This window comes from Hyaena hyaena, unplaced genomic scaffold (assembly GCF_003009895.1).
Source record: "Hyaena hyaena isolate Hyena2069 unplaced genomic scaffold, ASM300989v1 scaffold_126, whole genome shotgun sequence".
Taxonomy (NCBI): Eukaryota; Metazoa; Chordata; class Mammalia; order Carnivora; family Hyaenidae; genus Hyaena; species Hyaena hyaena.
The window spans coordinates 1,131,901-1,154,527 of NW_024080759.1; the positions used below are offsets into that span (position 1 = coordinate 1,131,901).

At 35.6% G+C, this 22,627-nt stretch overlaps 1 protein-coding gene across 6 annotated transcripts in view; it reads right to left on the reverse strand.

Annotated features, from left to right (window-relative positions):
• Nucleotides 1-22,627, reverse strand: part of MARCHF7 (membrane associated ring-CH-type finger 7) — a 54,490-nt gene that overhangs the window by 17,577 nt on the left and 14,286 nt on the right. For all 6 annotated transcript variants that reach the window (XR_005529373.1, XR_005529374.1, XM_039237535.1 and 3 more), the window contains exons 2-4: nt 18,545-18,709; nt 3,626-3,815; nt 1,831-1,998 (exon numbers count right to left, since the gene is read on the reverse strand). Coding sequence is in view for 4 of the 6 variants with exons in the window: in XM_039237535.1 (XP_039093466.1) it covers nt 1,831-1,998; nt 3,626-3,815; nt 18,545-18,697 (511 nt within the window). In the remaining 2 variants the exon portion in view is untranslated. The remainder of the gene's footprint in view (nt 1-1,830; nt 1,999-3,625; nt 3,816-18,544; nt 18,710-22,627) is intronic.

Here is a 22,627-nt window from a genome sequence, read left to right on the forward strand (position 1 = left end):
TACCTAATGAGACAAACATCTACTAACTTGATGATGGTATTAAGTCCGAATTTGTTAATCAGAAACATGGTAAATATCTAATATCTAAATGGATAAGGAATTTTATTTGTATTTTAAAATGTTTATTTTTGATAGCATGCGTGTGAGGGGAGCAGGGGTAGGGAGGGGAAGAGACAGGAAGACAGAGGGTCCAGAGTGGGCTCTGTACTGACAGCAGAGAGAATGATGCAGGGCTTTAACTCACAAACCACGAGATCTTGATCTGAGCCAAAGTTAAATGCTTAACCAACTGAGCCACTCAGGCGCCTCTAAATGGATAAGGAATTTTAAATGGGCCAAGTAATTCACTGTAAAAGACTCTTGCAAAAGATAATGGCAAAATAATCCTAGGAAGACTGTGTTTTGGAGATTCTTCCTACTCTGCAAGAAGTATAAAAGTTATGGAAACCAACTTGACAATAAACTATTTGTAAGGAAAAAAAAAGAAGTATAAAAGTTATTTCATACAAATACTTATCCTTAAAATTCTATGGCAAACTGTGGTAAGAGCTAAAATTTTATCCAATCTTCTTTCTCTCAAGTTCAAAGCAGTGATTCTTATCTCTGGTTACTTATCAGACATAAGTCTACTTTTCAACACTTGCTGGAAGCTAGGAGTCAGAATAGACCCCACTACTGGTGGTTCTAATCTTGAAATGGGATGAGAAATACTACAGCATTCCTTTATAAAGCATTCTCATCCATACACTTGGCTTAAGAGTAAGATTGCTACTGTGCTAACACATGGACCTTTGTGAAAGGATAAACTGTTAGTGGCTAAGTCTATTCTACCCTATACTTTTAGATGTTCAAACCTAGATGCCATTGATACTGTGTACTAGAGCTCTTCCACTTCAAACCAAACAAAGAAAGAAGTCTTCACTGGTCATTGGTCAAGGCAAAGGCTCGCCCCAATAAGCTTATTTAAAATAACCTCAACAGGGCGTGCTTGGCTGGCTCAGTTGATGGAGCATTTGTCTCTTTATCGTGGGGTTCTGAGTTTGAGCCCCATGTTGGGTGAAGAGATTACCTAAAACAAAAAAAAACTGGTTTTTAAGTATTACTATTTTATGGTATTTAGTTATGAAAACCTTAAGCTTAATGTATACTGAAACAGTGTGGGTCTTTATTTCAATTGAATGAATAAAGGCATTCATGTTAAACACAAGTAATTCTAAATTATGCCTTAAAATGTTGATTTCGAGCTTTAGTTAGGTCAGAATTTTAGCATTAAGTAGTTATTACACAATACAGTTAACCCCTGAACATGAATTTGATCTACATAGGTCCACATATCCGCAGATTTTTGTTGGTAAACACAGTAGGCATTATATATGTATCCCTCTTAGATTTTAATGACTTTTTTTTCTTTTCTTTTCTAGCTTACTTTATCATAAGAATTCATTATTTAATACATATGACATACAAGTATGTGTTAATTAACTGGTTACATTTTTGGGAAGGCTTCCAGTCAGCAGTAGGGTATGAGTAGTAAAGATTTTGGGGAAAAAGTTATACATAGATTTTCAACTGCCACCCAGGTGCCCCAACACACACATTTAGAAAATTATATGCAGACAGAATCCAGATACTACTGTACATCTATTTTAAACTTTTTATTTTTTTAAATATAAAAACAAATAAGCTAGAGTATAATATAAAAACATACTATTTTTGAAATCTCCATAAGAATGCACTTCACGTCTTCATTTTAACTGTGATTCTAACAATACATTCACAAGAAAATGTAACATTAGATAAGCTATACATAATAATACAATTTATACATACATGATGAAGTTGCAAAATCACCACTTCGATGGCTATAATCCATAAGACTACTAAGGGAAGAATCTGTTCTTCTCTCTAAATCTCTTCTCTCTCTCATTAAGTCAGTCCCAAATGATCCAAGTACCATTGATGAAGATCTAGGAACTTGATTATGCCTCCAAGAAGATTCTTAAAATAATGAAAAAATTTTAATTCAGAATATACTTTCAACATTTCTGGTGACAAGTCTGCCATACTACACAGGGAGGTTATTCTGATTTGTTACACAGTTGAAATCAGAAGCAAAATTCAGCAAAACATAAAATTATTCACTAATGAACTCATCACAAAAAAAATTATTTCCTACTCAAACACATTCTTTAACACTGAAATTTACAACATCCATGATGTCAATGTCTCAGTAACCTTCTAGAACACTTGACCATAACACAAGCGCATGATGTAAAATAATTACAGGACAAAATGCGAAGCTGGTCAAAGATGCAGAATTTCCTGAAAAGTCAATGAAACTCGTACTGGAGAACAGCCAAAATCAAAATCAAGCCATCCTAAAATGGAAGATGTTTCACTATAGACACAAGATATTTTATCAGAAATGTTATCATTGCCATCACACCTGGTTCATTCTTATTTTAAGAATTAATGTAGTGTCGCAATCATAATCTAAATTTTTAAATGAAATCATATCTAACAAAATAAATTAAAAGTAAGTCTGAAAACATTCCCCCCTAACTATTTACCTTGAAATTTTGGTTCTTCCTTTCCTAGTCCCAATAGTCTTATTGATTCTTCCTCATTAAGGGAAATGGCCCAGGGTATTTAATGCTATGCCTTCACATAGTAGAAGAGACCAAAAGTGTCTGTGCACAGTGGTGTTTGTCTACAATGTTAAGGACAGTCTGCTCTTACCCATCACACTACTCTTAATATTCTTCAGATGGGCAGTGTCTTTCCCCAGGCGGTCCTGCCTATCAAAATAGAAAGGAATCGCTTACACTAATTCAAATGATAATACAAATGCATTTCAAGAATTTTATCTCCAAACTGTGTCATCACAAATGCTGTCTCACCTTAAAACTATTTCAGGCATTTGCTAGTTTTTCATTTGAAGAGTAATGTAAGTGAGGAGGGAGTCTCCTGCACCCTCAAGTAAAAGAAGTTTTCAATTTGTGCAATAAATATATGTCTGTGAGTACAAAACACCATGCATGGAGCTTTATGGGTAAGTCATGTAAATCCCAGAATGGTTAAGGGACTTGTTCAATGCCATACAGAGGGCTAGAACTGAATCATCACTTTCAGATTCCTTATATATAGAACTCCAAATAGAATACCACCAACTGTTTTTGTTTAAAGAATTTCTGTGTTTTCTAGATATAATGATATAACACAACATTCACTATTTATAGAAGATATGCTTAGGTTTGGGAATGTTAATCTATCAGTAAGTTTGGCTTCCCTAGTACCATTAAAAAAAAAAGTGACCTCTTATACAATAACCAGCAAAATACATGTCACTTTTACCAATCTGATTACCAAACAGATTAGCTATTCTAATTAATCAAAATATGCTAACCTTGTTTGTATAGGAAATCTGTATCAAATTTTGAAAGAATATCCAAAACAAATTAATTTTAGTTTCAGCACTAACTTTTAGGTAAGATCTTTAAATCTTCACTACATGTCTGACCCACTGTCTTACATGCAGAACTTATTTAATAAACACTGAGTTTTGGTGAAAGGGCTTTAGTCCACAATGCATATATAATAACCCTTACAAAAATTTAACTCTTACCTGATACAGTATTTAAACCATGTCCAATATTTCTCCCAGCTGAGGTAGATGTACAGTTTGTACAGGAAAGTTTAGGTCTTTTTGAATCATGATCCCGTTGCTGGTTTTGTGATCTTGAGCGTGCTCCCTGAGTTATCTCAGATTCACTATACCAAGTAGACTGAAATGGTGATGCTGATGCTGATGTAGACTGTAAAGTTAAAAAAAACAACAACAAAACGGTTGTAACTGTACAACAAAATGTTTGCTTTTAGTGTATTAAATTTAATCCCCAATTCCATTCATTCCTCACAAGCATATATTTTTCTACTATGTAGGTTTTTCAGTCTTATTCCTTTCTACTCACATGTTCCTTTACTTTAAACTGTAATTGTACTTTGTTGGGTAATCAATCTGATTTAGATTAAATCTTCTATGTAACTGTGTATAAACACTTGGGTTAGGAAAAACTGAGGAACAAAATTCTTACACAATCATTTTGTTTTCCTGGTTAAATATTTCAAACTCCTGAGAAACTTATGTCCTGTCCCCAAAGATGAGCAGAATATGAAGTACTAATATATAAATGAATTATGAAAACTCTACTATAAAACCAAGATTTTTTAAATAATAAAAAACATATCCTGGATCTAATGCTCAGAAATACAGTCTGCATTTTTCTCAGAATAGTAATGGCATTAAAAAAAATTTTTTTTTATGTTTATTTCTTATTGAGACAGACAGAAACAGAGCACGAGTGGGGGAGGGGCAGAGAGCGAGACAGACAGACAGACAGACAGATTCTGAAGCAGGCTCCAGGCTCTGAGCTCGAACCCACAAACCATGAGATCATGACCTGAGCCCAAGTCGGATGCTTAACCGACTGAGCCACCCAGGCGCCTCTGTAAATGGTATTTTTAAAAAACTTCTACTATCTGGAATTTTTCCATCAGCGAAGACACAGGGAAACGTGTACATATTAAACATAGTACACATTAAAACTTTAGCTCAAGGTTTTTTATAAGAACCTGTAACAGAAAAATCATTCAAAACGTACAAACTATTTCACTGCCGTGTAATTCTTTACCTGGTTAAGCAGTTTATTCTATTTAAGGCATAAAAAGGAAAAGGATTAGTCTGTCCCTTTAAAAATATAGGTTTAAATAATATATTTCAACAGTAATTGTTCAAAGTATCCTTTTCTATTATGCTTCAATTACAAGAAGCATACTGCATGCTTTCAGGGAACTATGTATTATTAGTTCAGGGTACCTCTACAGAATAAAGTAGGAATAGGTCAGATTAGGATTTCATCCATCCCTTGCCCACATCCCTTGAATATTTTGCAAATTCAGTGTAGCTTCAGCTCAATACAAACTTGGTCTCACAAGCCTTCTGCACCAAGTCTTCTCCAGAGCCTCAATGAACCAGAGCAGCATCAGAGATGAAATTCATTAGATATTTTACAACCAAACCATCTTATGTGCCATCATTGGGTATTAGGGACCATATGCTATATGCCACTAAATTCTAAGACCAAAATAAAGATGTTTTAATTTAAAATTTAGAAAGAACTGCATGTTGAAAAGCAAAGAAATCTAAATTAGCAAATACCGACTAATCTCACCCCAACTTTTAAAAACTCCCCAAACATGACAACAGAACGGAATAAAACGGACTTTTAAAGTGAATAAATTTTATTCACAGAAAATCTTTTACTTATTTTTGTTTTGCCTGGACCAAACTGTTACTGAATAGCAATTCTGCAAATAGGACTTTGGTAACTACTGAAGGAGAAAACACCATCAGATCAATCACTTCTTAGAAAGATCCTTAGAGCATTGTGGAAGATGAAAAAAAATGGAACAAACAGGAAGTAGGAAAATCAACTATGAAGTCACTGAAATAGCAGGAAATAAGTCCTTGCAATAAAAGCAATGGGAACAGAGTAATTATAAGAGATGAAAACTCATCAAATTTAGAGACACTGAGAAATAAACAAAAAAGTCTAAAATCAATTTTCAGGCACTGGCTACTGGTGGGAAAAGATACACTCAATGCTCAGGAAACAATTTTCATGACTTAGCACTCTACAACGCAGTCTATGCAGCCTGTATGTCATCTGAGAGACAAAAGTACTTGTTGATATCAATATATGGAAAGGAAAAACAGAGGTTCTGACCAGTATTTCTGCTGGCTTAAATTCAAAATCAAAACCATTTTTGGCTCCTACCAATTTGGTACACTGTTCAAATAACTTTGGTCTGAATTTACTTTTTAACCATTCTGAATTATTTTAACAATTTGGAACTATTGGTCAGGCAAATAAATTAGGGAGTGAATCTGTCTCCAAAGTATACTGCCCTGCAGATAATGGATACTTTAAAAAGTAGTTTTGGGGTTGTTTCCACTTTTTGGCTATTATGAATAATGCTGCTGAAATAATTCTTGTTCAAGATTTCTAAGAAGGTCTAAAAAAACACTGCCAACGCAACTGATCTTAAGATGGTGCAGTAAAAAAAAAAAGAACATTAATGAAAACATATGTGCAAATCACATATTTAATAAGAAACTTGTACCAAAAATATTTTAAAACTCTTACAACTCATAAATTAAATGGATACTAAGTAAGTTTCCAAAACAGGGAACACAAGACCCACATGGGTTTACTAGAGGATTCCACCAAACATTTAAGGAAGAATACATCAATTCTCTCCAATCTCTTGCAGATGACAAAAGAGAAAATACTTCCTAAATTATATAAGGGCAGAATTACCCTAATACCAAAACCAAACAAAGACATAACAAATAACAAGTAAACTACAAACCATTATCTCTCATGAAGCGACACAAAAGTCCTCAATAAAATACTAACGCACTGAATTCAGAAAGTATAAGAATCAGGGGCGCCTCGGTGGCTTAGTCGGTTGAGCGTCCGACTTTCGCTTAGGTCATGATCTCGCGGTTGTGGGTTCAAGCCCCGCGTTGGGCTCTGTGCTGACTGCCAGCTCAGAGCCTGGAGCCTATTTCAGAGTCTGTGTCTCCCTCTTTCTCTGACCCTCCCCTGCTTATGCTGTCTCTCTCTCTCTCTCTCTCCTAGAAATAAATAAAACATTTAAAAAAAAAAATCCATCATAGAAACAGGCTAAGGAAACAAAATCAAGTGACTGACAACGAAGAAAAAGCATTTAGTAAAATCCAACATCCCTTTCTGAAAAAAAATTCTCAGCAAACTAGAAATAAAAGGTAACTTCATCAATCTGATAAACAATATAAAAAACACAGCTAGAAAGAGAAATTTTTAAAAATCCCATTTACAACTACACCCAAAATGATAAAATACCTAGGAATAAAGATAACCAAAGAGGTGAAAGATTGTACAATGAAAACTATAAAAACAATGATGAAAGAAATTGAAAAGGACACAAAGAAATGGAAAAATATTCCACAAAAATGGAAAAATTCCATTTTTCAAGTCAACTGACCTATGACAAAAGAGGAGACAATATACAATGGGGAAAAGGCAGTCTTTTCAACAAACAGTGCTTGGAAAACTGGAAAGCTAAATGCAAAATAACGAAACTGCCCCACTTTGTCACATCACACACAAAAATAAATTGTTTAAAGACCTAAATGTGAGACCTGAAACCATAAAACTCGAAGAAGAAAATACAGGCAATAATTTGACATTGGCTCTAGATACATTTTTCTAGGTATGTCTCCTCAGGAAAAGGAAACAAAAGCAAAATAAGCTATTTGGACTCTGCTCCCCCAAAATCACATCTACACCTCAACAAAACAAAAAGGCAACATACCAAATGGGATATTTGCAAATGATGTATCCAACAGGGGGTTAATAACCAAAAAATTATAAAGAACTTATACAACCCAACATTAAAAAACAACAACAAAAAAAAAAACCCAACAGTAAACCAACCAACCAACCCAATCTGATTTTAAAAAGGACCTAAATAGACCTTTCTGCAAAGGAGACCTACAGATGGACAATAGGTGCATTAAAAGATGCTCAATGTCACTAATCATCAAGGATACGCAAATCAAAACCACAATGAGGTATCACCTCACACCTGTCAGCTAAAAGCAAAAACACAAATAACATGTGTTAGGGAGGATATGAAGAAGGAACCCTAGGGCACTGATGGTTAGAATGCAAACTGGTACAACCACTGTGGAAAAAAGAACAAAGATTCCTCAAAAAATTAATACCAGAAATACCATCTGATCCAGTAATTCCACTATTTATTTACTCAAAGAAAATGAAAACTAATTCAAAAAGATACTGGTACCTCTATATTTACTGTACCATTATTTATAATTGCTAGGATATAGAAGCAACCAACTGTCCATCAATAAAGACATGGTATGTATATACATACACCTATACATTCATACATACAGTGGACTATTAACCATAAAAGAGAATTGAGAGCTTGCCATTTCTAACAACATGGATGAAGCTAAGTGAAATAAGTCAGTTGGAGAAAGACAAATATATGACTTCACTCATGTGGAATTTAAAAAAGGGGGGGGAGATCAAAAGTACACTTACCTTGATAAGCATGGAAAAATCTACAGAACTGTTGAATCATTATGTTGTATACCTGAGCCTAATAACACTGTACGAATAAGGCAAGAATGTCTTCTGTGGATTATCCTTTCAGTCCTACCTTACTCCCCAACCTCCAGAGAGAAGAGAGGGGCGAAGATTTAAAGAACCAATGACAAATGACTTAATCATGACTATGTACTGAAGCCTCCATACCCAAAAGAACTTGGTTCAGAGAGCTTCTGGACTGGTGAACATGTGGAGATGCAGGAGAGTGGCGTGCCTGCAGAGAGCACAAAAGCTCTGCACCTTTTTCCGCCATACCTTACCCTATTTATCTCTTCACCTGGCTATTGATTCATATTCCTTAATAAGCCAGTAAACATAAATAATTTCCTTCAATTCTGTGACCCACTCGAGCAAATAAAAAACTAAGGTGGGGGGCGCCTAGGTGGCTCAGTGAGTTAAAGTGTCCAACTCCTGATTTCAAATCAGGTGATGATCTTACATTTCAGGAGTTCAAGCCCTGCATCAGGCTTTTTGCTGACAGCATGGAGCCTGCTTGGGATTCTGTCTCTCCCTCTCTCTCTCAAAATAAATAAATTAAAATAAACAAGCAAACAAAAAAACCAAACCAAAGCAAACCTAAAAACTAAAAGCTAAGGTGGATGTTGATGGAACCTACAATCTGTAGCTGGTTGGCCTGAGGCTTGTGACTAGCATCTAAAGTAAGAAGACAGTCTTGCAGGACTTCCTCTAACCTGTGGAATCTGATGCTATCTCCAAGTAGATAAGCAGTAGAATGGAACTGAATTCTTGGACACACCAGTGGTGTCCAAGAATTATGTAAGTTGTGTGAGGAATCCCACCCTCTCCTACTTCAGAACTGAATTGGGGAACCCAAGAAGGCCTCCTAACATCAGGTATAAGACAAAGATGTCCCTCCTCTCAGCACTGTTTTTTATATCCTCTTTTAAAAAAATATTGAGATGTAACTGCCATATAACATTAGTTTCAATTTATCACATGATTCTGTGTGTGTGTGTATCATAATGATGAATACAGGAATTCTAGTTAACATCTACTACTACATAGTTACAAAATTTCTACCCTTGTGACTGAGAACTTCTAAGATCTACTCTCTCACCAATTTTCAAATATACCCCATGGTTATTATTAACTATAGTCACCATACTGCCAATTATACCCTCAGGACTATTTTATAACTGGAAAATTATACCTTCTGGCCACCTTCACCTGTTTTGTCCAACCCTACCTCCCAGACTATGGCAATCACTAATTTCTTCACTGTACCCATAAATTCAGAGTTTTCTTTAGATTCCACATATAAGTGAGATCTAATTAGGGATTTGTTTCTGCCTGACATTTCACTTTGGCATAATGCCACCCATGCTGTTGCAAACCGTAGGATATTTTTAGTTTCCATGGCTGAATTATATCACATTGTAAATATACACACAAAATCCCATTCATCCATCAATGGACACTTAGGTTGTTTCCATGTCATGGACATTGTAAATATTAATAATACTCTATGAACATGCAGGTGTAATTATCTTTTTGAATTAATGCCTTTCTTTCTTTCAGATAAATACATGGAAGTAGAAATGTCAGATCCTATGATAGTTGTTTATTTTTAATTTCTGGAGGAACCTTCATAATGTTTGCCATAGTGACTACATCAATTTAAATTTCCACCAACAGTGCATGAAGATTCTTTTCTCCATACCCTAGCCAACATTTGCTAATTCTTGTCTTTTTGATAGCTATTCTTGAGATGATAGATCACTGTCTTCTCTAATAAGTGATATTGAATACCTGTTCATGTACCTATTGGCCATTAATATGTCCTTCTGGGAAAAATGTCCATTCAGATTCTCTGCCCATTGTTTAATCAGATAATCTGCTACATAGTTTATGAAAATTTCTTTATGTATTTGAGATTAACCCCTTATAAGGCATATCATTTGCAAATATTTTCTCCTGTTTGGTAGACTGCCTTATCATTTTGTTTTGATGGTATCCTTTGCTATGCAGAAGCTTTTTATAGTACGTTGCAGTCCCGCTTGTTTACTATTGTTTTGGCTGCCTTTGCTTTTGGTGTGAAATCCAAAAAATCACCAAGTCCCCTGGTATACTGGCTATATTTTCTTCTAGTTTTATGGATTCAAATCTAATGTTCAAATCTTTAATCCCTTAAGTTGATGTTGTTTGTTGTGTTAAGATAGTGGCTTATTTTTCATTCCTTTATATATGGCTTTCCTGTTTTCCCAGCACCATTTACTGAAGAGACTTTCTGTTCCACACCATACATTCTTGGCTCCACTGTAGTCAATTAATTCACCATATATGCGTGGGTCTTTTTCTGGGCTCTTTATAGTGCTCCACTGATTTAACTGCCTTTTATGCCAATTATCAGAGTGTTTTGATTAGTATTAAGCTGGTAATCTAGTTTGAAATCAGGGAGCACAAGACCTCCAGTTTTGTTCTTCTTTCTCAAGACTGCTTTAGCTATTGGTGCCTTTTGAGATACCAAATTTTAAGACTGTTATTTCTCTGAAAAATGCCACTGGAATTTTGGTACAAACTGCATCAAACCTGTAGACTGTCTTGGGGAATACAGGATTTTTTTTTTCAATGTTTCTTTATTTTTGAGCACGGGGGAGGCAGAGAGTATCCCAAGCAAGCTCCACACTGTCAGCACACAGCCTGACACAGGGCTCAATCTCACAAACTGTGAGATCACGACCTGAGCCAAAAATCGAGTCACACATTCAGCTGAGCGAGCCACCCAGGCACCGCAGGTAATATGGGCATTTTAACACTTATTCTTTCAACCCAAGGGCATGGTATAGCTTTCCATTTTTCCGTGTCTTCTCCAACTTCTTTCATTAATCAATGTCTCATAGTTTCAAGTATACAACATTCACCCCCTTGCTTAAATTAATACCCCTAGGTATTTTACTTTTTGGTGCAGTTGCAAACAGGACTGTCTCCGTAATTTCTCTAATAGTCTATTATACATATGCAACGGAGTTTTGTCTACTGACTTTGTATCCCAAAGCTCTACTGAATTTTTAAATTAGTTCTAACAATTTTCTGGTGGAGTCTTTAGGGTTTCTCTAAGCATTATATTATCTAGAAAAAGGAGGCAGTTTTACATGTCCTCTTTTGATGTAAAAGCCTTTTATTTCTTTCTTGACTAACTGCACACTGGCTAGAGTTGTGAATGCAATGTTCAACAAAAGTGGTAAAGAGTAGGCCTCAAACTAGTTTCTAGTTTGATCTTAGAGGAAAAGCTTTCAGCTTTTCACCACAGAGTATGATATTTCTTATGGGCTTATCACATATGGTCTTTACTATGCTATATTCTCTCTATACCCATTTTGCTGAGTTTTTATCATAAATGGAAGGTGAATTTTGTTAAACACTTTTCCTGCATTTATTGAGATGCTCATATGATTTTTATCCCTCATTCTGTTAATAAGGAATATCATATTGACGGATATGTGGATGTTGAACAATCCTTGTATTCTAGGGATAAACCCCACTTGACCATGGTGTATGATTTTAATATATTATTGAATTTGGCTTGCTAGTATTTTATGGAGGAATTTGCATGTGTTCATCAGGGATACTGGCCTATAAATTTCTTTTCTTATAGCATCCGTGTCTGGTTTTCGTATTAGGGTAATGTTGGCCCATAAACGAATTGGGAATCTTATGTCTTCTGTGTTCTGAAAGTTTGAGAAGTTTGGTAGAATTTATACAAGTGATCTGATCCTGGACTTTTTTTGTTGGGAGGTTTTGATTACTGACTCAATTTCCTTACTCATTATTCATCTCTTCAGACTTTCTATTTCTTTATGATTCAGCCTTAGTGGGTTATATTTTACCAAGAATTTATCTATTTCTATAGGTTGTGCAGTTTTTGGCTTATAATTTTTCATGGAGTCCCTTATGATCCTTTGTATTTTTGCAGTATTGTTTATTTCTGATTCTGAGTCCTCTTTTTCTCTTGGTGTGCCCAGCCAAAGGTTAGGCTATTTTGTCTAGCTTTAAAAAAAAAAAAAAAAAAAGAAAAAGAAAAAAAGAATACTTCTTAGTTTCACTTATCTTTTCTACTGTCTTTTTAGTCTCTATTTCTTAATCTTTTTAATTTCCATCCTTTTAACTTTGGACTTAACTTGGCTCTTCTTTACACCACTCTTTCCTAACACTGCACTGGAAGTTTTAAGTAAAGCAATAAGGCAAGAAAAGGAAATGAATGTGCACAGATTGAGAAGGAAGACATAAACCTGTCTTATTTGCAGAGGACACCCTCTATGTGGAAAATCTTACAGAATCAACAACAAAAAAATCTGTTGTGGAACTAAAAAAAGGATTACAGTAAGGCTAGAGAACACAAGGTTAACATAAAAAAAGCTGATCGCTTTCCCATATGCCAGTAATGAAAAAGTGGAATTTAAAACAAAAAACTTTTACAACTCAATTAGAAAGCAAAAAATAACCCAATTTAAAAATGAGCAAAGGATCTGAATAGATGTGTCTTCAAAGATATAAAAGTAGCTAATTATAATTAGCAAATGAAAACACAGCTAAACATCAAGAGTCATCAAGGAAATCTAAATCAAAGCTGCAATAAGACACTTCACACCCATGATAGGATGGCTAGAATCAAATGTAAGGTAAGTGTGTATGCAAAGATATGGCAAGATCAGAACCCCCATACTTAATTGCTGATAGCAACATGAATGGTCCAGCTGGTTTGGAAAATAGTCTGGCAGCTCCTCAAAAAACTGAACACAGAGTTATACCATATGACTGAACAACCCCACTCTCAGGTATATACCCAAGGTAACAGAAACCATAAGCCTGTATAAAAATGGTATATGAATATTTATGACACTATTAGTCGTAATAGCCGAAAGATGAAAATGGAAATGTCCATCAGTGGATGGATGAATGGATAAACAAAATGTGGCTATATCCACACAACGGAATATTATCCATCCATAAAAAAGCATATCCAATTCAATGGAATATTGCTCATTCATAAAAAGGAATGAGGTACTGATATATGCCACAACATAGATGAACCTTAAAATCATGCTAAGTGAAAGAAGCTAGTACAAAAGACCATAGTGTATGCTTCTATTCCTGTAAATCAAAGTCCAAAATAAGGAAATCTATAGAGACAGAAAGTAGACCAGTGGTTGCTTAGTGCTGAGGAAGAGGAGAAGTGCAGTGATAGTTAAAGAATCTGGGTTTTACCTTGAGGAGATAAAAATGTTCTACAATTGACTGTGGTGATGATTTGCACAACTCTGCAAATATACTAAAAAACACCAAATTGTAGGGGTGCCTGGGTGGCTCAGTTGATTAAGCATCCAACTTGGGGTCTGGTGATGACCTCACGGTTTGTGGGTTTGAGCCCCACATCCAACTCTGTACTGACAGCTCAGAGCCTGGATTTCACTAATGTGAAATCTTACATTCCAGCTTGTATTCAGAATACTTTAGATTCTGTGTCTCCCTCTGTACTCCTCCCCCACTTATACTCTGTCTCCTCTCTCAAAAATAAAAATAAACATTAGGAAAAAAATAAAAATAAATAAAAACGACCAAACCGTATACTTTAAATGGGTGAGTCATAGGCTATGTGACCTACATCTCAATAAAGTTATTCTTGAAAAAAGAACCTTAACAATTGCTGCAAATACAACCAACGTCATCCACTGGACAATGCTTTATCATGTAGCACACTGTAACAGAACCCAGTTCAGAATGAAATGCTCTTCTTGGCTTCTTATTTCCATGCACCAGTGTTGTGACTGGGAGGACTGCTAATTCCTGCTTTGAAAATTTTCCAGACCAAAATTATCTTAGCCATAAGAACTTGGAACTTTGACCTCTTCTAAATATTCATGTGTTAAGAGTATACATTACGACTCTAATGTGGAATTCCAGCTTGTATTCAGAATGAGCAGTCTTTTCAATTTTCATAAAAAAAGATAATTTTAATATTTATGAATTCATTCATACCCAACTTTATGATAAATCCAGATAAGAAATCTTACATAATACAAAAAAAGATTTGGAGTCCACTGAGCACTTGAAACTCCCTAATACTTACATGAAGACTACCAGAAAACTGATATTTAGATCACTCTGCTGTCCCTTTATGGAATGGTTTTTTCACTAAGCTGTACTTTGGCATTCTATCCTTTGCTAAAGCTGAGGTTTACCATGAAACAACTTGACTAAACGAGGAACATAATATGAACACTAAGGACATCGTCCACCGTATTACTCAGGGTCCCCTTTCAAACCAAACTGCCAAGCACTGAATGACCATTGATTCTTTTAAATCTTGAGATAACATAGTATGCAAAATATGCAAATGGCACTGGGCTCTGTAAATTGATCTACAAACTAGAAAATATGTAAACAAAAAGCCTCTCATTTTATCATTTCACATTAAAAGTAATCTCAAAGCTGGGTGTTATACATAGGGGATAAAACACTAGAATCTACTTGAAATCATTATAGCACTATATGTTAACTAACCTGGATGTAAACTAAAAACTAAAAATAAAAAAACTGAAAAAATAAAAGTAATCTCAAAGCAAAACAGAGAAAGTATAGTGGGATTATAGTTGCTTACATTGAGTTATAGGAATATAGGTAAAACTGGGGCTCCTGGGTAGGTGAGTTGGTTAAGCATTGGACTCTTGGTTTCAGCTCAGGTCATAATCTCATGGTTTGTGGGATAGAGCCCTATGTTGGGCTCCTCACTGACAGCATGAAGCTTGCTTGGGATTCTCTCTCCCCATCTCTCTTTGCCCCCTCCTGCTCACATGCCTGCTTTCTTTCTCAAAAAAAAAAAAAAATAGAATAATAAAGAAATACATGTGAAATAATCATTACATATTGACAAAATGCTCCCAAGTTCTTACTTTTTACAATATGAATTATAGAAATTGTATTTTCTTCTGAAAAATATTTAAATTTCTACTTATTGTTAACAAAGAGATAAGATGATCATAGTTTTCAATGATTCAAATTGTTAACAAAAACTTCAAGTAACAAAAATTTCAGCAAGATTAATAACAGAGGAAGCCCAGATTACAAACGGCTGAGAACCAAAAGATTTTCAGAAAATCAATTGTTCAGAACTTAGAATCTGTATTTTCCCAAAGAAACAATACTATCCCTAAGTCTTAGATTCTTAGATACACTATATCCTAATTATATGACTGGGGGAAACCACTTCTCTTTCTAGATTTCAGATCCTTATGCAATGTTAAGTACTATAGAAATATAAGGTGCTTCCCTATTATTTAATCCTTAACATAACTGAAATTGATCTGTCATACCTATCTACCTTTCTGAAGCTTCAGCTTTACTAAGAGTCTGAGACAAGGAGAGCACTAGGTTGCAAACAGGTGTGAGAAATAAGTGATTTTTAAATATATTCCCTTTGATATTTAAAGGGAATGTAAATATACATTTTGTTGAGTAGTATTAAGATTATATAAAACTAAATATATAATATGTAATTTAAATATTCTCATAACATATTACCTTAAGGATATTATCTACTTAAACCAATATAAAGCTAGGAGATAATGAATACAGTAGCAATCATGATCATTATAAATGGAAACATTTGAACCCTAAGTTCCAGCCACAGTTGTTATAAGTGCTTTAATGTGTTCTTTCTTTCAATTAATCTTATGAGAAGCTACTACTGCCATCATTTTACAGAAGAAACCCAAATATAAAATAATTTACACAAGAACAGAATTTTCAGTTCCTAAATCAAAACTAAAGAGCAAAGCAGGCTAGGAGTAGTTGATTTAAGACTAGAAATGTTCCTATAATCCATTAGAAAAAATTGGATACTATTTAGTGTAGTCTAGGACATTAAGAAAAAGAAAAAGCTGGAAGGAATAGTCTTGTAAATATGTTTGAAAGTGGATGTCAATAAATTTTCTAAATACTGTTAAGACTTTTATCACTTAATTAGCTATAACAATTATAATGAAAACAAATGTAGCAGCTAACACGGTTTATCATATGGCAGGCACTATTCTCATTCAGTGTAATAATTCATCTAACACTAATAATCCAACAGACTGAAATGGAAAATAAGAAAGATGTAAAGTACCTTGCCTAAGTTGACACAGCTACCAAGTAATGGAACAGGACTCCAATTCAGGCAATACAGTCTGGTTTCAGAGTCTGTATTTCTTACTAACAAGCTATATGAAAAATTGGAAAAAAACCAAATCTGTGCTCTGAATAAGTCACAATCATTTAACTCAGAACTTTATATAGAACGAAAATATAGGATTCTGTACCTCTGGGCAAGTGTCCTTTTGTCTAGCAACAGAATAAAAATATTTATTATCAACCAACATTTAAAATGAGACTAAGCTGGGGTGCCTGATTAGCTCAGTTGGTTCAGTGTCTGACTTGATTTTGGCTCAGGTCATGATCTTTTTAAAAAAAATTTTTTTTAAATGTTTATTATTTTCAGAATTATTTAGACAGAGAGAAACACAACATGAGGGAGGGAGGGACAGAGAGGGAGACAGAATCTGAAGCAAGCTCCAGGCTCTGAGCTGTCAGCACAGAGCCCGACAAAAGGCTCGAACCCACAAACTGTGAGATCATGACCTGAGCTGAATTCAGATGCTTAATCGACTGAGCCACTCAGGTGCCCCTCAGTCACGATCTTATAGTTTCTGAAATCAAGCCCTGCATGGGGCTCTACAATGACAATGTGGAACCTGCTTGGGATTCTCTCTCTCCCTCCAGGGCTTATGGATGATGCTCTCTCTCTCCCAAAATAAACAAAACATTAAAAGATAAAATGCGGGGGGAGGGGGGGTTGCCTGGGTGGCTCAGTTGCTGAAGCACTGATTTCAACTCAATTCCTGATCTTGGGTTCTTAGGTTTGGGCCCTGCATCAGGCTCTATGCTAACACTGTAGAGCATGCTTGGGATTCTCTCTCTGCCCCTCCCTCACTCCTGCTCTCTCAAAAAATAAACTTTAACAACAAACAAAATAAAATGAGAGTAAGTAAATAGTTCATAAAAAGTGAGGAATGAGAAAATATATAGCAGATTTAGGCACTTTAGAGAAACATTTTACTTGTCTTTCTCTGAATATTTTATAAAATGCTTATTACTGTGTAGAAATATTTTAAAATGAGACTGTCATATAGTACATCACATGATATACATTATTTATAAATAACTTAAACAGAAAATTTCACTAAAGAATTCTTTTATTCAAGTTGCCCCAAAAGACTTTTGCACATCACCTATAATTTCATTAGCTGTTCAACTAAAAATGCAATAAATTTAACTTTGAAAGATGAGCCATATGAATTGCATTATACCTAGAAAGCCTGCCTTATGAAATTTATACTGTTTTATACTACAACTATTGTCTATATCACTAAGGCTTTTGAAAACTCTGCTGTCAATCCAAAGGAAAATTAACTGCATAAGAGCAGCTTATGCAGACTGATGTAGATTATGAATCTGCAAACTCCAAACCAACCATAAAAATAAAAGCCCAAAGGTCATTTAAAAGGTGGTCTGTTAACTTAATAAATTTCCCACCAATAAAAACAAAATATTTACAAGCCATCCTGTAAAATAAAAACACATAACAATTATTTCACCACTGCTTTGTGTACGTGCACAGAAAAGTCAGATGAACTCATTGTTAAAGAAAGGATGTAGTTTTTGGTCCTCTGACCAAGTCACCCACACAAAATAGTTAAATTTATACTTAAATTGGGCACGAGGCCCAACCCAGGACTTGACTCCATGACCTGAGCCAAAATCAAGAGACAGATATTCAAATGATTGAGCCATCCAGGTGCACCAGCCCACAATGCCTTGTTGATAATTTTGAAGTCCACAAAGTTTGAAGTTTTTAATACTTGGTGTAAACAGTCATTCATTTTCCTGCAGATATATTAGTAGGTTTTATTACAGGAAGCCTCAGATCCACCTGAAGATCTTAAAATTATACTTTTCTAGGGGCGCCTGGGTGGCTCAATTGGTTAAGCGTCCGACTTCGGCTCAGATCATGATCTCACGATTCCTGGGTTCAAGCCCCACAACAGGCTCTGTGCTGACAGGTAGCTCAGATCCTGGAGCCTGCTTCATATTCTGTGTCTCCCTCTCTCTCTCAGAAATAAATAAAAAACATTTAAAAAATAAAAAAAATAAAAAAATAAAATCACACTTTTCTAAAATCTAAAAAACACATGGCCCCAGGGATTTTGAAAAAGAGACTATACATATATTCCAAGTTAAGATGTTACCTGATATTCAGAATCCAGTCTAAATGAAGAGTCTCTTGAATGATAGGTATCATTTAAACTATTTCCTCTGCTTCCAGACATCATCCTAGCACTTAAAGAGCTGGATGGTTGAACAGAAATTCTTCTTGGAATCCTTGAAGGTTTAGACTCCATTCTTGAAGTTTCCTATGAAATGCAAATTTTGATTAATTGCCTTTGGAAAATCATGCATACTTTAGGTTCTTTCTTTCATTCTTTGGAGTTGGGTGAGGTGAGGGATAAAGGGAGAGGGAGAGAGGAATCCCAAGCAGGCTCCACCCTGAGCCTGACAGGGAGCTTGATCTTATGACCTTGAGATTATGACCTGAGCCAAAATCAAGAGTCAAATGCTTAACTCATTGAGCCACCCAGGCATAATCAAGAACCAAGCAAATTAACTATATCAGGCATGGTGAATTATGAGACTATCAAAACTCCTCTTCTATAGCAGGAGTCTGAGGTCCGTTGAAGGCTTTCTACTGCCCATAAAATGAAGCAAACTGATAAAAGTGGGATGAGGAACTCAGGTTGTTGCCAAAGCCTGGGCTCTTTTCCTTACTCAATATGGTCTCTCTATAGAATCCTACACAAATTTGTAAGGTTTTTCAAAAGTTGAGAATAATTTCTAAGTTTTCTTCACTAAATATTCCTTAACCTACACCAACAGTCACAATAGCTATGTATGACCTTTTACCTATGTGGGTTATCTCCCACTTTTTAAAAATCCATGTTATGCCACTTTGCTTGTTTTCGCTAACCGGAAGAAATCCAAAGAGAATTTTTTGCTTTTATAAAGAGAAGGTGATGGGGTGCCTGGGTGGCTCAGTTGCTTAAGCATCTGACTCTTGATTTTGGCTCAGGTCATGATCTCAGAGTCCTGAGACTGAACCCTGCACTTGGCTCCGTACTGGATATGGAGCCTGGTTGGAATTCTCTCCATCTCCTCTGTGTGCATGCACACAAGGCAAACTGTCTCTCTCAAAAACAAAAAACAAAGAAACAAAAAAAGGCAAAAAGTGAAAGAACAGCATTCAGTGTTTGTTTTGTAGCAAGCCATTATAGAGGCAGTGTGTACTGAGTAGCAAGTGACAACACCAACCTCCTTTCCCAGAAACTACATTCATCATCTTGGCATCAAGTTACCATAAATTTAAACTGTGTCTATGAGTTTCTGTGCCTTCTCTTAATGTATTTTGTGCAACCATTAACAAGATGTGGCCCAAGGTGACAGAAAAGTCTGACAAGAGGTTATTTTTTGGGCTGGGAACATTCAATAGTTTTCTCACATAAACTAATGGTATTTGCTTCTTCACTTTACACGAATTTCAGCTTACAAACGGTTTTACAGAAATGCTCTACTTTTGGACAGAAGTGGACACCTGTGTGTATATAAATAGACACATACATGTACTCTTCCATGTCTGGTTTTATTTGCTCAACACTATTTGTGATTCATTTGTGTTGTTGCATATGGCTGTTGTAATAAGTTCAATTTATTTTTTTTTAAATATTTTTTATTTATTTTTAGGGGGGAGTGAGAGAGACAGCATGAGCAGGGGAGGGTCAGAAAGAGAGGGAGAAACAGACTCTGAAAGAGGCTCCAGGCTCTGAGGTGGCAGTCAGCACAGAGCCCGAGGCGGGGCTCTAACCCACGAACCGCGAGATCATGACCTAAGCAAAAGTCGGACGCTTAACCGACTAAACCACCCAGGTGCCCCATGTAATGAGTTCACTTTAATTGGATCGTATAGTATTTTACTATATATAAATTATGTGTGAATACATATATTTATACATATATTCACACAGTGCCTAATCCACTGTGGATGGACACTGAATTGGTTCCAGTTCTAGGCTATTACAGGCAGTACTGCTATAAAGACATTATTTTATACACATTTTTTTTAATGTTTGAGAGAGAGAGAGAAAGAGAGAGCACACACACGTGCAGGGGAGGGTGGAGAGAGAAGGAGACATAAAATGTGAAGCAGGCTCTAGACTGAGCTGTCAGTATAAAGACTGATGTGGGGCTCAAACCCATGAACTGTGAGAACATGACCTGATCCAAAGTTGGACTTTTAACTGAGCCACCTAGACACCCCTCACATTATTTTATAAATTAAAAAACTTTAATTTTTTTCTGGGGAAATGATTTAGAAATCTAAATACTCGTTTAGAAATGAGGCCACTGGATAACTAAGAAACCACAAGTCTTGAGAGCAGAAAGAAGGGAAAATGAAAGTGGCAAATAAAAAGAAATCATGATAATCTCAACTTCTCCCCCACTTCAATGTCAAAAACTCCCTTATTGTGCTGGGAATGGATTGAAATTAAAGCAATCACAAACAGACACACTCCACTAACCTGACATGCTGCTTGTATTTAAAGTATTTGCTTTACCAAAACATTCAAATTTAAACATTTAAAGTAAAAATACCTAATTTACGTTTGGCATGTAACCTCATTTAACTTACCTACCTTGGATTAAACACAACTTTTTACCTTAAGTTACTACAAAAGAATTTCCTTTGTTGATCATATTTACTTTAAAAACATGGTATGAGGCAGTAACAGAAAAGATCAAGAGTGGAAAAAACATCAAAATGTATGGTCTATTATGCAGTAGGAAATACACAACAGACATGAAAACACAAACACAAAACACATGATCAATTAAAATTATTCCACTAAGAATTTCTAGCTAATGAGAAACCACAGTAAAAGTTATACTGATACATGATTAGACCAAAGAAAGCTTATCAAAAAAGGTCAGTTTTGAACTTTCCATTAAAACATGACTGGTTATCCTAGGTGCGTGTGGGTGGCTCAGCAGGGTAAGGGTCTGATTTTGGCTCAGATCATGATTCTGGAGCATGCTTCATATTCTGTGTCTCCCTCTCTCTGCCACTCTCCCATCTGAGCTCTGACTCTCTCTCAAAAATACATAACTATTTAAAAAAAATGACAGGCTGGGGCGCCTGGGTGGCTCAGTCAGTTAAGCGTCCGACTTCAGCTCAGGTCATGATCCTGAGGTTCGTGGGTTTGAACTCCGCGTTGGGCTCTGTGCTGACAGCCAGCTAGGAGCCTGGAGCCTGTTTCAGATTCTCTCTCTCTCTCTCTCTGACCCTCCCTTGCTCACATGGTCTGTCTCTCTCTCAGAAATAAATCATTACAAAAAAATTTTCTTAAATGACAGGTTATCCTTAGGCATCTATTTGCTCCTCTTTCCAAAACTCTTGTAAGACAATAAATGAATCCAAAAGTTTTAATCATGAAAAAAGGACAGGAAAGAGGGCCACAAAAAGCAGGAGATTTCAATGCGTATTTGGAAAAATCTAAAGGAGGAGAGGTACAATAATTAAACAGAGAAGATAAAACTATACCCTAGGCACTTAGAAAGAGGTAGAAACTAAACGCAAAGCATTTGGCCTTAGCAAACTAAAAAGAACCAAGACCTAAACGTACCAAAAAAAAAAGATGCATAGGGTTGAAAGTGAGCTTTATTAAAATCTGTACCCGAAACAGTAAAACCCCAAATTCTTCCCCAGCTTCATTCTTGCCCCAAGGAGGAATGAGAATTCTTGTGAATAAGGATTTCACAGGCAATCTACCTCACCTAAGCATACAATGATCTCTACAGGGGTTAAGTGTAAAAAAAAAAATAAATAAAGAAAACAAAATCTATATGCTCAATATTGAGACCTGAAAACTTTTTCCTGGTCCTATTTCTACAATATTACCATAAAATTAAGGGATTTTACTGTTCGATCACCAAACAAAACACCAGAGATTAAGATTTTTTGGACACTGACATTTGGACTGCTCCAGATTACAAAGCTAGTTTGCCACATGAACATCCTTCTCCACAGCAAAGTCCACTAGTCACCAAGAGTTTCTAATCAGTTTTTTTTTTTTTTTTTTTTTTTTGAGCAAGGGCATGGCAGAAGTAAAGAGAGAGAAAGAATCTTAGACAGGCTCCACGCCCAGCACAGAGCCCAATATGGGGCTCTATCTCACAATTCTGAAATCATGATCTGAGCTAAAATGAAGAGTTGGAGCCACCGA